Below are 12,126 nucleotides of genomic sequence, written 5' to 3'. Positions count from 1 at the left end.
AATACCCGTGGAACAACATGTGGTATAGCAGTATGGGCACTTGTTGAAAAAAGTGGTAAACTACCAGTACGTATAGCTGCAGAGTATGATGCTCCTGTTGGGAAGAATGCGTGCAAGCTTGTCAATCAAATTGGCGTACAAGTGCGAAGTAATTTGTCCAGTTACAACGTAAAAAATTGGAAAAGTGTTGATGCTGCTACTAGAAATGTGGTGCTTCAAAATATCGTGGTAAATTTATATTAATAACGTCTAACTCGTTTTGGTTGTCACTAAGTATATTAATTCATATAATAATATTTTTATAATACATATATACTTCATTTTACAGGATCAGTTTGAGCTTGAAGGAGATTCCAACTTAGTAACGAAAACAGTAAATTCAAAATGTGGAAGATTATTGAGTAGCAGCTCTAACAAGTTGTATCAGACTTATAAAAAGCTTGTACAATCTCATGGTGAAGACTATGCAAAAAGCCACCCGGCAAAGAATGTCACACTTGAGCAATGGATTGGACTCATTGAAGGGAGATGGACCAATAAGGACTGGCTGGTAAATTATTTATGCGTATATTATTATTATCCAATATTTACTATATTATGTTGTCAAATGATTAGATTAATACTTAGATGAAGTAAATGTATACTGTTTTATTCATGATCTAATAAATATCTTGAATGTTCTTTATTAGGAAAAATCAAGAATTAATTTTGAAAATAGAAGCAAAACTTCAGGCAAACATAGATGCGGGACAAAGGCACTTGCTGTTAGGGTTGATGAGGAGGTGCGCGCTTTTTCATTTTCTTAAATCTTAGTATATTACATATTGTGATTAATTAACTATAAATAACTAACACTCGAATGTTAATTAATTAGACAAATAATAATGGCGGTCAAGTTCTTGAATTGGCAAAAGTCTACAAAGATGTTCATTTTAATCCAAACACATAAAGTGGATACACCATGACGATGAAGCGACATATGTATGTGTATCATTCCATCCCTATTATTTCATTCTTATCATGTTTGTAAAGTTATTACATATGTAGTATTAATGTTGTGATTGTTTTTTTTTTTTTTTTTTTTCCTCTTTCAAATGGTAGGAAACTATTCTCAAAGTACAAGAGGATCATTGTCAAGATCCTAATGCAATTCCCCTTACACAAGAAGAAATCTCAAACTTGGTTTTTAAGAAAAAAAATCTGGTATTGTAAAAGGGCTCGGCATGAGACCTTCCTCTTCTCTAGTAACCACTGCCTCATCTACTTCCTCGGTAGAGTGTATTCATCAGTTAGAAAATGAGATAATTAAGCTCAAAGAGGCTAGAATTAGGGACGAAGAGGAGCGAGCTAAGGAGCAAGAGGCACGAGCTAAGCAAGATGAGATCCAAAAGAATATTCTTAATTTTTTGAGAAGCAAGGGTTATGATGACGGTTTTAACTATGGGGGTGGTTCATCTCCAAGTTAAATCACTTATTGGTTAGTACTTTATCTTTAAGTTTAAACACTTCATTTTTTTATGTATCATTTGAAACTAATTGTTAGAAATGTTTTTTATAAGATAGTTAATGTTTTTACTTTACGATTTTAATGTAGTATTATTTTTATATTTGTGCAGATTTCTTATTGGTGGCTTTAGGGGATTTACTTTTGGTATTATTTGAAGACATATGAGGACATCTTTTGGCTTTAGGGGGTTCTAATTATATTATGCTACATTTTTTTGTATTGTTATAAAACATCTTAAGTTATTGTATATGTTGCAAACAATTATTGTATGGAAAGAGTTTGAATTTGATACTTGTTTTAATTTTAATTTGTGGAATGTATGGATCGATTTTTTATAAATGTGTTGTTGAAATAAATGTGTTAATCAAATGTGAGGTTTTAATAATGTAATGACAGGTTACAAGTTAATATCAACGTCATGAAAATAATAAAAACAGAAAATAAGTTTTAGTGACGAATTTTTTCGTCACAAATATGGCAACAAAAAATTGTTTTAGTGACGAAATATTTCGTCACTAAATGCAGTGGAATTTTGTAAGAAATGGTTTTAGTGACGAAAATTTTCGTCACTATATGTACCTGAAAATAGTTTTAGTAACGAAATTTTTCGTCACTAAATATGATTTAATAAACTGAAATGGTTATAGTGACGAAATATTTTCGTCACTAAATATTGTTTTTAGCGAGGAAAACATTTAGCGACAAAACGTTTTCGTCGCTAAAAGTTTTTTTTTTTTTTTTTACAAATTGGACTTTTAGTGACAAAATTTTTCGTCACTAAAAGTCGCCAGGACTTTTAGCGACGGGGCTACAGTGACGAAACGAATTTCGTCACTAAAGGTTCTTAGTGACGAAAAACTGAACTTTTAGTGACGAATTTTTTCGTCACTAAAAATACATTTTCTTGTAGTGAATTTTTTGGTGGGATTATGATTTTTAGGTGAAAATAAAAATCATGATTAAAGCAAAATTTCAACCCAATAAAAAATATTTTAAAATGGGGTTTTGTTGAAGAAGTTTTCACTTTTCAACAAGTGGAAAAAATAGGATGCGAATAATGATATAAGCATCTCCAATGACTTAGTTAAATCCTATCTTCTCTATTTTAGAATAAACCCTTAAAACGAAAGTCTATCAGTCTCTCTAAAATAGAGGGAAAAACTTGCTCATGAACAATGACTCTCTTTGCTTGGAGTGTCATTATTTATTAGCAAAAGATTTTTTTTTCTTTTTTTACTTAAAAAAATGAAAAAGTGTATTTGAAAGGATGAGTAAACAAATTTTAAAGAAAAATAAAAATAATTTTTAAATGAGATAGAAAAAGGATAGAGTCCATTGTTGAAAAATGTATTTGAAAACATAGGTAAGCAAAATGAAAAAGTAACTTTTACTCTTTATTTTGAGTGAAAAAAAAAATAAAAATGCCTACATTGCTAAAGATGCTAGATGTGTATGTAGTATGGTGTTTTTGCATGTAAATGTCAGGTGTACAATAATAGAAGCTAAGTCGTGAACCCTTTTTGTGCTTTGACGAAATGAAAAGATTAAAAATAGAGTAGAGCAAAAACAATCAAACATAGTGCAGAAAGCAGAGAAGAGAAAGAAAATGAAATAAATGAGAAAAAGATCTGTGGAAAGAGATGAGTTTTCACGTATTGAAGAGAACAGATTCCTATAATGGAATTGATGCTCTGAGAAAAAAAAAATGATATCAATGGTAAAATTATGGTTAAATGATTAAATTCTTTGTTATCTAACTACTTAAACTTTTGGAATAATCGGTAATTTATTATGATATCAAAGAATAAGGTGATGCTAAGAAGTTTGAACTCTGATACCATATCAAAAAATTGTTAGACCTCTATTCAATTTTGGGATGTTCTAAAATAAATAAATTCTTCTTTAAAAATTCAATAAATAAATTTCATAACATATTCTCTCTTTCATTAAAGTTTAAATTAGTGAGGATAATTTTGGAAACCTGTACCTTTTTAGGTAAAAAATGATATTCCCTTCAAATTTTTAATTTCTAAATAAGCCTAACAAAGACGGGATGAGGGAGTAAATAAACTTTTTTATAAAAGAAAAAAATGGTTTAAAATTTTAAATAAACTTCTTGATACTATTGATATGTGTAAATTACAACACTAAGCACTCTTGTAATTTCAAAATAGAAGGGTAACAACCTGGATGTGGACGACTAAATTTCTCGGTTCGAAATAAAGTCAAACAAGTAAAATAGTGTCACAAATGTGAATTTGTATTGATGAATGTGTGGTACAATTCTCTGTTGATTACAAAAGAGTTATCCTCTGATTCGATCTCCTTGAAAGACTTGTTGATTTGGATTGTAATAATGTAATTTTGATTTGAACACAAAATATCCTTCAATTTGGTTGAGGGATAGATCGAAGATTGTTGAAACAGAATTACAATGAATCTCTGGCTATGAGCTTGTTAGAAATCCCTTGTTCTTCACGTTCTTCGTGTTCTTCGTGTGTCCCTCGTGTTCTTGATGTGTTCTTCATCTTTGAAGGTTTGTGGTGGAAGTTCTTCGGGGCTTTAGAGGCTTGAATCCGTAGAGCTTCGCTAATTTGTGGTTTGTGATGTTTCTGGAGGCTTTTGAGCTTGATTCCAGTGAACTTTGAGATCTAGGAATACGATTTGGATGATTCCTCTTCGAATGTTCTTCGTATTCAAAGGTTTGTGGTGGAAGTTCTTCGGTGCTTTAGAGGCTTGAATCCGTAGAGCTTCACTGATTTGTGATTTGTTGAGGTTTCGAACACTTTAGGCTTGATTCCCGCAGACTTTTGGATCTAAGCGGATGATTTGGATGATTTCTCTTCGAATGTTCTTCGTATTCGAAGGTTGAAGTTCTTGAAGTTTTTGGAGGCTTTAGAGCTTGGTTCCGGCAGAGCTTCTGGACTTCTGAGTGCTTCAAATGATTTTGGTGTCCTCTCCAAATCTCTTGATCTCCTTGGATTTGATCCCCTCCAAATGCCTTAGGAAGGCTTCTATTTATAGGAGTTTAGGGGTAGGTAAGTGACACGTGGCGGAGCTTGATTGGTGACACGTGGCAGAGCTTGATTGGTCCGCTTATGTCATCGCTTGCACATGCTGGACCGATTGTGTCATCGCTTACACGTGCGAAGCTGATTATGTCATCGCTTACACATGCGATGATGCATGATTGGTTCTTGCATGACACTTGGCGAATTTCTGTTGACTTCTGAATAGTAATAGTAAAACCTAGCAGCAGTATGTGGCGTTTTGTAATTGGCTGCATTTCGTGGTCTTAGTAGTGTGACATGTTAGCTTGTGATAGGTCGGAAATTTTCCTTCTCTACAAATGCCCCCTCGAGACTCGTTCACACACACAGTTTCAGAGTGTGGTGTGAGAATGAGTTTCGAAAACAGACTTTTACTCTTGGCTCTTCAAATGAAGTGATTGAAGGTGGCGGAGCTTTTAACAGGATGAAATAATTTCCGAGGAGTAGACCCACCCATATGAAAGGATCTGGTAAGACCGAAAAGGGGTCTGCCTGTATTTGAATGTACTTGCATGACCGAGCCTTCTCAACAGAGATTAAGTTGAAGTAACTTCAAAAGAGTGTTTTTGGATTGTTGGCGACGATCACATGGTGTAGAAGATGGGGAAGACGCGAGGATGGTGACTGGGTACAGCATGCGGAGCCATGGGGCTAGCCTCGTGTTTTTAAGAACCGCTGGTGAAGTTATATCAGAAGAGTATACTTCGGATTACGGCGAGGCCATGTGGGAAAGTGGTTAAGTGCACTTGCGTCATCGTTTTACCCAGGTTGAAGTAATTTCAGAAGCTTATAGATTCTAAAGATGACGGTGTTGGTGGTGAAGAAGACGGGGATGAAGCAAAGCGAATGGGTGAAACATACGCCACCATGGTTCTGATCCTGTATGTCAGGAACCCTTTGGTGTAGGTGTTTCTGGGAGATACACCTTTGAAAATGGGATGGCTATATGTTTGCATGTGGTCTGACAGTGAGTCGTAGAATGTGCATGCGTGATTGGACCATACTGACAGACGTTAAGTTGAAGTAATTTCAGAAAAGTGTATTCTGAAATACTTCAAGTTGAATTTAAGTTGGAGTAATTCCAGAAAATGTGTTTTGAGGTACCAGCAACGATGAACTCTGGATCCCACGCTGATGGGAACATGGAATATGGTTTTGGCAACCATATACCAGCCCCAAAGGCTGAACTCTGATGAACTGGTGCCCCGGAGGTCGTTTCAAGTGTTGGATGAAAGACAATTTGTAGGATACCCCAACACTTTTTACCATCTTCACCTATTGACACTTGTTGGGAAAGCACAACAAAGTGAAAGATGGAGCTAACTTGTGATTCTGGTCTTAAAAACCAGCCGAGTTGCTGTTTGTTTCGAACCACAGCTTCTGTTGGAAGGCTAAACAGTTGGAAAGAGACTACGGGAGACCTGAGATTAGGAACCGGTGTCTTTGCTGGACTTGGATTTCCTGGCCAACCAAATCTGAAGAAGCATGGAGCCACAATGCAGGCCTTGTTATGAATAACTTTATGGACAAAGGTGGTTGTTAGGTGGAGAAACAAAATTTGTTTGGATTTCAAAACTACAATGATGCTGTGAAGAGGGTTTCTACCGATCCATGAGAGGGTCGGTTTCAAACTGATTATGAAGCGATATTAGTTGCTGAGTGTTGAGAATGATGAAACCATAGTGAGAAATGGCTATGAGAAGGAGGACTTGAAAATTTGAAAGAAGCAAATCTTCATTTATGACTCAGTGTGTTTTTTTCTGGGCGAGTTCTTGATGAATCCGGCCCCTCTATTTATAGCGAAGAGATGAAGAATGATGGATGGATAGTTGAGAATGGCGGATGTGAATTTTTGGTGAGACCGGTGGATGAGAATGGTAGGTTTGAGACCGGTAGGGAACGAAAATGGTAGGTGAGAGAGATGAAGAATGGTAGGTGGGAATGTTTGGCACCGAAAGGGGAATTGTAGGTTGGATGGGTGACCCAATGTGATTTCAATTTTAAGACACACTTGTGAGAGTTCATCTGTACTTTTGAAAGGGAAGCCTTAATGAAGACTGGAGAATAACCCTGAGGGGATCCAAACTAAATGGATGAATCTCAAATTTTGATATTGAGAGCTTTAGTTTTGGACATTGTCAGTACTTCGGTGATGTGGGTCAGATTGGCGACTTCCAAGTCACGAAAAACTATGCAAGACAAGTCTGGCTCGAAAATCTTGGCTTTGGGTTGATTTCAACACAAAAGCCAACTATCTTGGAATTGAGTTATTTGTGCAATTTTCGAGTCTCAAATGATGGAATAGACTCTAAAATTGGAATGTACGCGAAAAATTGAGCAAGATAGGTCCATCTTAAAAATTTTGACTTTTGGTCAGCATTTACGCAAAAGTCAACTTTTTGGAAATTGGACGCTTGCACAATTTCCGAGCTTTGAATGAAGAAACGGATCCTAAAATCGGAATGTACTCGAAAAACTGAGTGGGACAGGCCCGTCTTGAAAATTTTGACTTTTTGGTCAAAGTCAAAGGTCAAACTTGGTCAAACCTTTTTCTCTCTCTCCCTTTTCTTTTTCTTTTTTTTTTTTTTTTTTTTTTTTTTTTTTTTTTTTTTTTTTTTCATCGCTTACACATCGCTTACACGTGCGAAGCTGATTATGTCATCGCTTACACTGCGATGATGCATGATTGGTTCTTTTGCATGACACTTGGCAAATTCTGTTGGTTCTGAGTAATAGATAGAAAACCTAGCAGCAAGTAGGCGCTTTGTAATTGGCCTATTTTGGTGCTTAGTAGTGTGACGTGTAGCTTGTGATAGGTCGAAATTTTCCCTCTCTACAACAGTCACAGTATAAAATCATGAAAATTTACAAAAGATATACTATAAATGTTGTATGAGCCCAAAAAGGCTAAGCCCACTTATAATAGTAGAGTTAGGTTTAAAGGCCTAGTGCATTTAATTTGTTAGAGTATGGGGCTTTGAGGGCAATTTTAATGCACTTATATAGTCCAATTTCCAGGTTAATGGAGAAAGGGTTGAATGAATCATAAAAAGAGGAACTAAATCTGGAAATAACACTACTTGGGTTTGGCCAAGGAGCAAATATTCATAAAAAGTTTCAAGTCCTTAATACAGGATGGTTCTACACAGTTTTTATGTTCTCTTCTCAATCTTTCGTCCCCCAATTTGGAGGGATTTCCTTTCCTTATATAGTCCATCAAGTTGCATCTAAGCCCTCCTCTTGTATAGCCAAAGGCCTTAGTTTTGAATACTTGTCCCATTAGGGCTCTATTAGAGGTGATAGAGTGTGTTGTGAGTTGTGAGATTATTGTTTAGGAGTCATTCTTTCATTAACGCGGCCAGCTAAGTTGGTACAATGCATTAAATGTAAAGGTGATGGCTACATTATCTAGATATTTCCCCTCTTCTTTACTTGCACGTCTCTATTGTCTTCTCTTCCTTGGTATCTTGTCCTTTGGTGCAAGTGGCTTGCTCAACGCTTCTCGAGATAGGCTTGCTCCTCTGGAAGTTGGGCTCCTCATCCTCCCTCCTCGAACTCTCATCCATGAGTTGGGTTAGAACCTAAGCGTAGATGGGCCCTTCTATCCCTTGGGCCAAATTATGTGCTTAGATCTTATCCCCTCCCACAAATGATATATTTATTATAAAATTAGAATATATATGACTAATGACTACATTAATTATCTCTTATGCTATAATATTGACAAAACTAACCAAATAAATCAAATTAAAATAATATAAATATTCAAATTTATCAAATGTAAAAGTGTTAATACATCATTTTTAAGTCAAAATAAATTTTTAATTATCATTTGTGGTCTCGTGGATTGAAAGTTGCAACTAAGTTAAAAAAAAAAAAAAAAAAAAAAAAAAAAAAAAAAATCTTCTGAGTTATACTTGTGAAGGAATGAGAGACCCTAACCTGAAATCAAAATAAAGAGAGAGGGAGGAGGGAGAGGGTTCTGCAGAGAGTTGGAGAGCCAATGAAAAAAAAAAAAAAAAAAAAAAAACTCATGCCAAGTTTTATATATATTAGTCTAAAGTACTAGTTGCCCAATAATTTTATTTAAAAACAATTAGAAATGCATTTGGCCTCAAGTCAAATCCCAAATTTTAGTACAAAAATTTGATTAAAATCATTTGTTCATGCATCGTCCGATATATACTATTCATATAATATGCACCTACACATTATACGATTCATAAGAATTTCCAATACCCTTTTTTGATACATAACTTTTTGTATACAATACAATATATATTACGTACCATACGATATTGACAACTATGGTATGCACTACTTGCTCTAATAATCATTTTTCACTCAATAGATTGAAATATCATCATTTAGCCAAAAGGGAGATTTCCAGTCCCCTTGCCCTCTCTCCCTCACCTCTAAACACTCCCAAACACATTTTTACACACATAGAAAAAAACAAAAAACAAAAAACAAAAAACAAAAACAAAATTTTTTTTTAATAAGAAGAAACTTTTGAGTAATTATGAAATATTAGCCAAATCAAAGTAAACAAACCCAATAGACCGAAGTAAACAGAAATAGACCAAAGTGGACCAAAATAGATTAAATTGACCAAAAATAGACTGAATGGATTGAAGTGAACTAAAATAGATCAAGGTAGACTGAATAGATCAAGTAGACTGAATAGATCAAATTGGACCAATTCAGACTGAAATAGACCCAATGGACCAAATAGACTATATTGGACCAAAAACGTGCAACATATGGGACTACTATTAGTTTATTATAAAATGGGAATATATTCAACTTTTAACAACTTTAATTATCACTTATGCTATAATATTTGACAAAACTAACCAAATAAATCAAATGATAATATATTTAGAACATACCTATTCAAATCTATCCTGGCTTCATCCCTGTGGTGGAGGATCACCGGAGAAATATTGCTAAACTTAAACAACTTAAAACTTCATAAAACTATTGCTTTCTGTTATTTATTAATACTCATTGCCTGGTTTCTCACAAAAAAAAAAAAAGGAAAGTTTTTTTGTGTGTGTGTGTGTGGTGATTTTGTGAACAAGAACAAGAACAAGAAACATAACATGCATGTTTAATGCATAAATAATTACAAACAATTAAATATACATAATTAATGCAAAACTGATCAAGACTATTGTTTGACATTATCTTCTTAAGACACATTTCGCTTTTTACACTATTTCTTTGATGTTGCTTTGAGACTCATGAATTTCTACCTCCAAAGATACAATAATCAACAACACGCTGAAGAAACACTACAATTTCCATACACAACGAACATAACCGTGGTTTCTTCTCTTTGAATAACTCTATGCATAAAATATATATATATTTCAGATATATATATATATATATTACTGAAATAAAATGAGAGACTTTTACTTATAGACATAGTTGCACCTATATAAAGAAGGTGCGATAATGAACAGACATTTTGTTCCATTTCATACTCAATACTCATGGTAAATGGACACTAAATAAAATATTAATTAAAATCAAAATGGACCAGGCCCAACCCAATAGCCAATTTACTTATACATATAAGATCATCCAAAGTCCAATTCTTTTTCTAAGTGAAAATTAAGAATTTCCATCACTTTAGGAGTAAATTTTTTATTCTCTTTTTTGTTGTTTTTGAACAAGGGATATTCTTATCGAGGATTCCCAACTCCAATATGACATGCAACTTTCACATTTTTTTTGGCTATAAAATAAAATAAAATAAAACCACACAAACACTTGCGTAAAACCATTTTTCCAACACTTTGCACCTCAAACAAAAATATCTTCTCAAAAAAAAAAAATCAGTTAAAACAATCATTTAAAAAAAAAAAAATTAAGGAACACAAAAAATCCAAAGTTACAAAAAAGAGAGAGAAGATAATAATGAATAAAAAACAAAGATGGCACGCTCCATGAAGAAACGGAGAAAGCAACAATAATGGACTATAGTCCCTCGTTACTTTACACAAAGTCGTGAAAGAAACCTCACCCTCTGTCGTTTTGTTGAGCTCAACTTGCAACAAATAACATCACACCACGTGTCAAAACCACATTAGCAAACCAAAACCGAACCAACCATCTTCTCGGAACTATATTTAAACATACGAAATATCTCACACTCACAGCACAGTGTTTGCTTACACAAACAACAATGGACCGCTCTTTTCTCTTCACCCTCTTCCTCTTATTCTCTGTGGTCGCGTCCACCATATCCGCCGATGAAATCAACGGCGGTGGTGACGATGATCTTTTGATCAAGCAAGTGGTGTCATCGGACGGTGATGACGATCTTCTCCTCCACGCGGAGCGCCACTTTTCGAGCTTCAAGGCGAGGTTTGGGAAAAGCTACGGGAGCGCAGAGGAGCACGATTACAGGTTCGGCGTGTTCAAGGCGAACCTGCGCAGAGCCAAGATTCACCAGAAGCTGGATCCCAGCGCTGAACACGGCGTCACGAAGTTCTCGGATCTCACTCCGGCTGAGTTCCGGCGAAACTTTCTCGGGTTGAAGCGGCTGCGGTTGCCTGCCGATGCTCAGAAGGCTCCTATTCTTCCCACCAATGATCTCCCCACCGACTTTGACTGGCGTGATTACGGCGCCGTCACCGGCGTCAAAGACCAGGTTTTCAAACTATTCAATAATTATAATAATAATAATTTTGATTTCTACAATTTTGAATTGAGTTAAAAGAAAGTTAAATCATTTAATATTTTGTTGGCTAAATTATAAATTACATCTTCTGACTTTAATCGGTTTTCAATTCAGGTTTTTTTTTTTTTTTTTTTTTTAATTTAAATAATGATGATAAGTTTTCAATCATTTAGTCTTTTAAAATTTATTCTTATCATTTGAGTAATTTCTGTTTAATTTATTTTCAATTTAGTCCTTTCGATTAGTTCTGTCCAATCTCCAATTTGTTGAACTTAATTGTGGGGATTGGATGGAAGGAGTAGATTAGAAATGAATAGAAGTTAAATGATTGAATTGAAAAATAAATAAATAAATGAAAAAGAGTGAAACTTCAAACGATTGAATTGAAAATAGATCAAAGTTAATGTACTGTTTGTTTTGGTGGTGAGTTCCAGTTAGTTCAACTGGTAAAGTCCTTTGTCATCTGATCAGGAATTTGGAGTTCAAACCTGCCTACACCATAATCATCATGAACTGGTGAAATTCTAGTGTATCTATAAATAAATAATAATAATAAAAAAAAAAAAAAAAAAAAGCTTGTTTTGGTGAATTTAATTTTGCTGATTGGATAGAAGGACATAGAAGTTGGATGACTGAATAAAACAAATGAAATTTAAAGGATTGGAATAAAAATAGATGGAATTTAAAAAAGGATATAAGTTGTGATTTAGGTTTTTTTTTTTTTTAATTGGTTATTGCTCCAACTTATTGGCGAAGCAAATGAATGTCTACCCAAAAAATATACGCGGACAGTGATCCGAACTCATTTAGTTTAGTGGAAAACTCTGTTACTAAAATTTTATTATGTTTTTTTTTTTTTTTTTTTTTTTTTTTTT

At 34.3% G+C, this 12,126-nt stretch overlaps 1 protein-coding gene and 1 long non-coding RNA gene across 2 annotated transcripts; both read left to right on the top strand.

Moving 5' to 3' along the window:
- Positions 1–334: 334 nt before the first annotated feature.
- Positions 335–977, top strand: LOC136068858 (uncharacterized). The gene is made up of 3 exons (XR_010630166.1): positions 335–550; positions 690–782; positions 875–977. It is a non-coding gene; the product is annotated as an uncharacterized LOC136068858 (long non-coding RNA).
- A 9,776-nt stretch (positions 978–10,753) lies between these two features.
- Positions 10,754–11,287, top strand: LOC112028147 (cysteine proteinase 15A). The gene has a single exon (XM_024060799.2). It carries the CDS (start codon positions 10,754–10,756, stop codon positions 11,285–11,287), a length of 534 nt encoding a protein of 177 aa, XP_023916567.2.
- The last annotated feature ends 839 nt before the right edge of the window (positions 11,288–12,126 follow it).

Source organism: Quercus suber, unplaced genomic scaffold (genome assembly GCF_002906115.3).
Source record: "Quercus suber isolate HL8 unplaced genomic scaffold, Cork oak 2.0 scaffold_138, whole genome shotgun sequence".
Lineage (NCBI taxonomy): Eukaryota > Viridiplantae > Streptophyta > Magnoliopsida > Fagales > Fagaceae > Quercus > Quercus suber.
The sequence above is the reverse complement of the archived record's forward strand: the minus strand, read 5'-3'. Positions and strand labels throughout refer to the sequence as shown.

Bases quoted from the DNA above. Each gene is read 5' to 3' on its own strand.
- LOC112028147 (XM_024060799.2), top strand. From the start codon at position 10,754: ATGGACCGCTCTTTTCTCTTCACCCTCTTCCTCTTATTCTCTGTGGTC.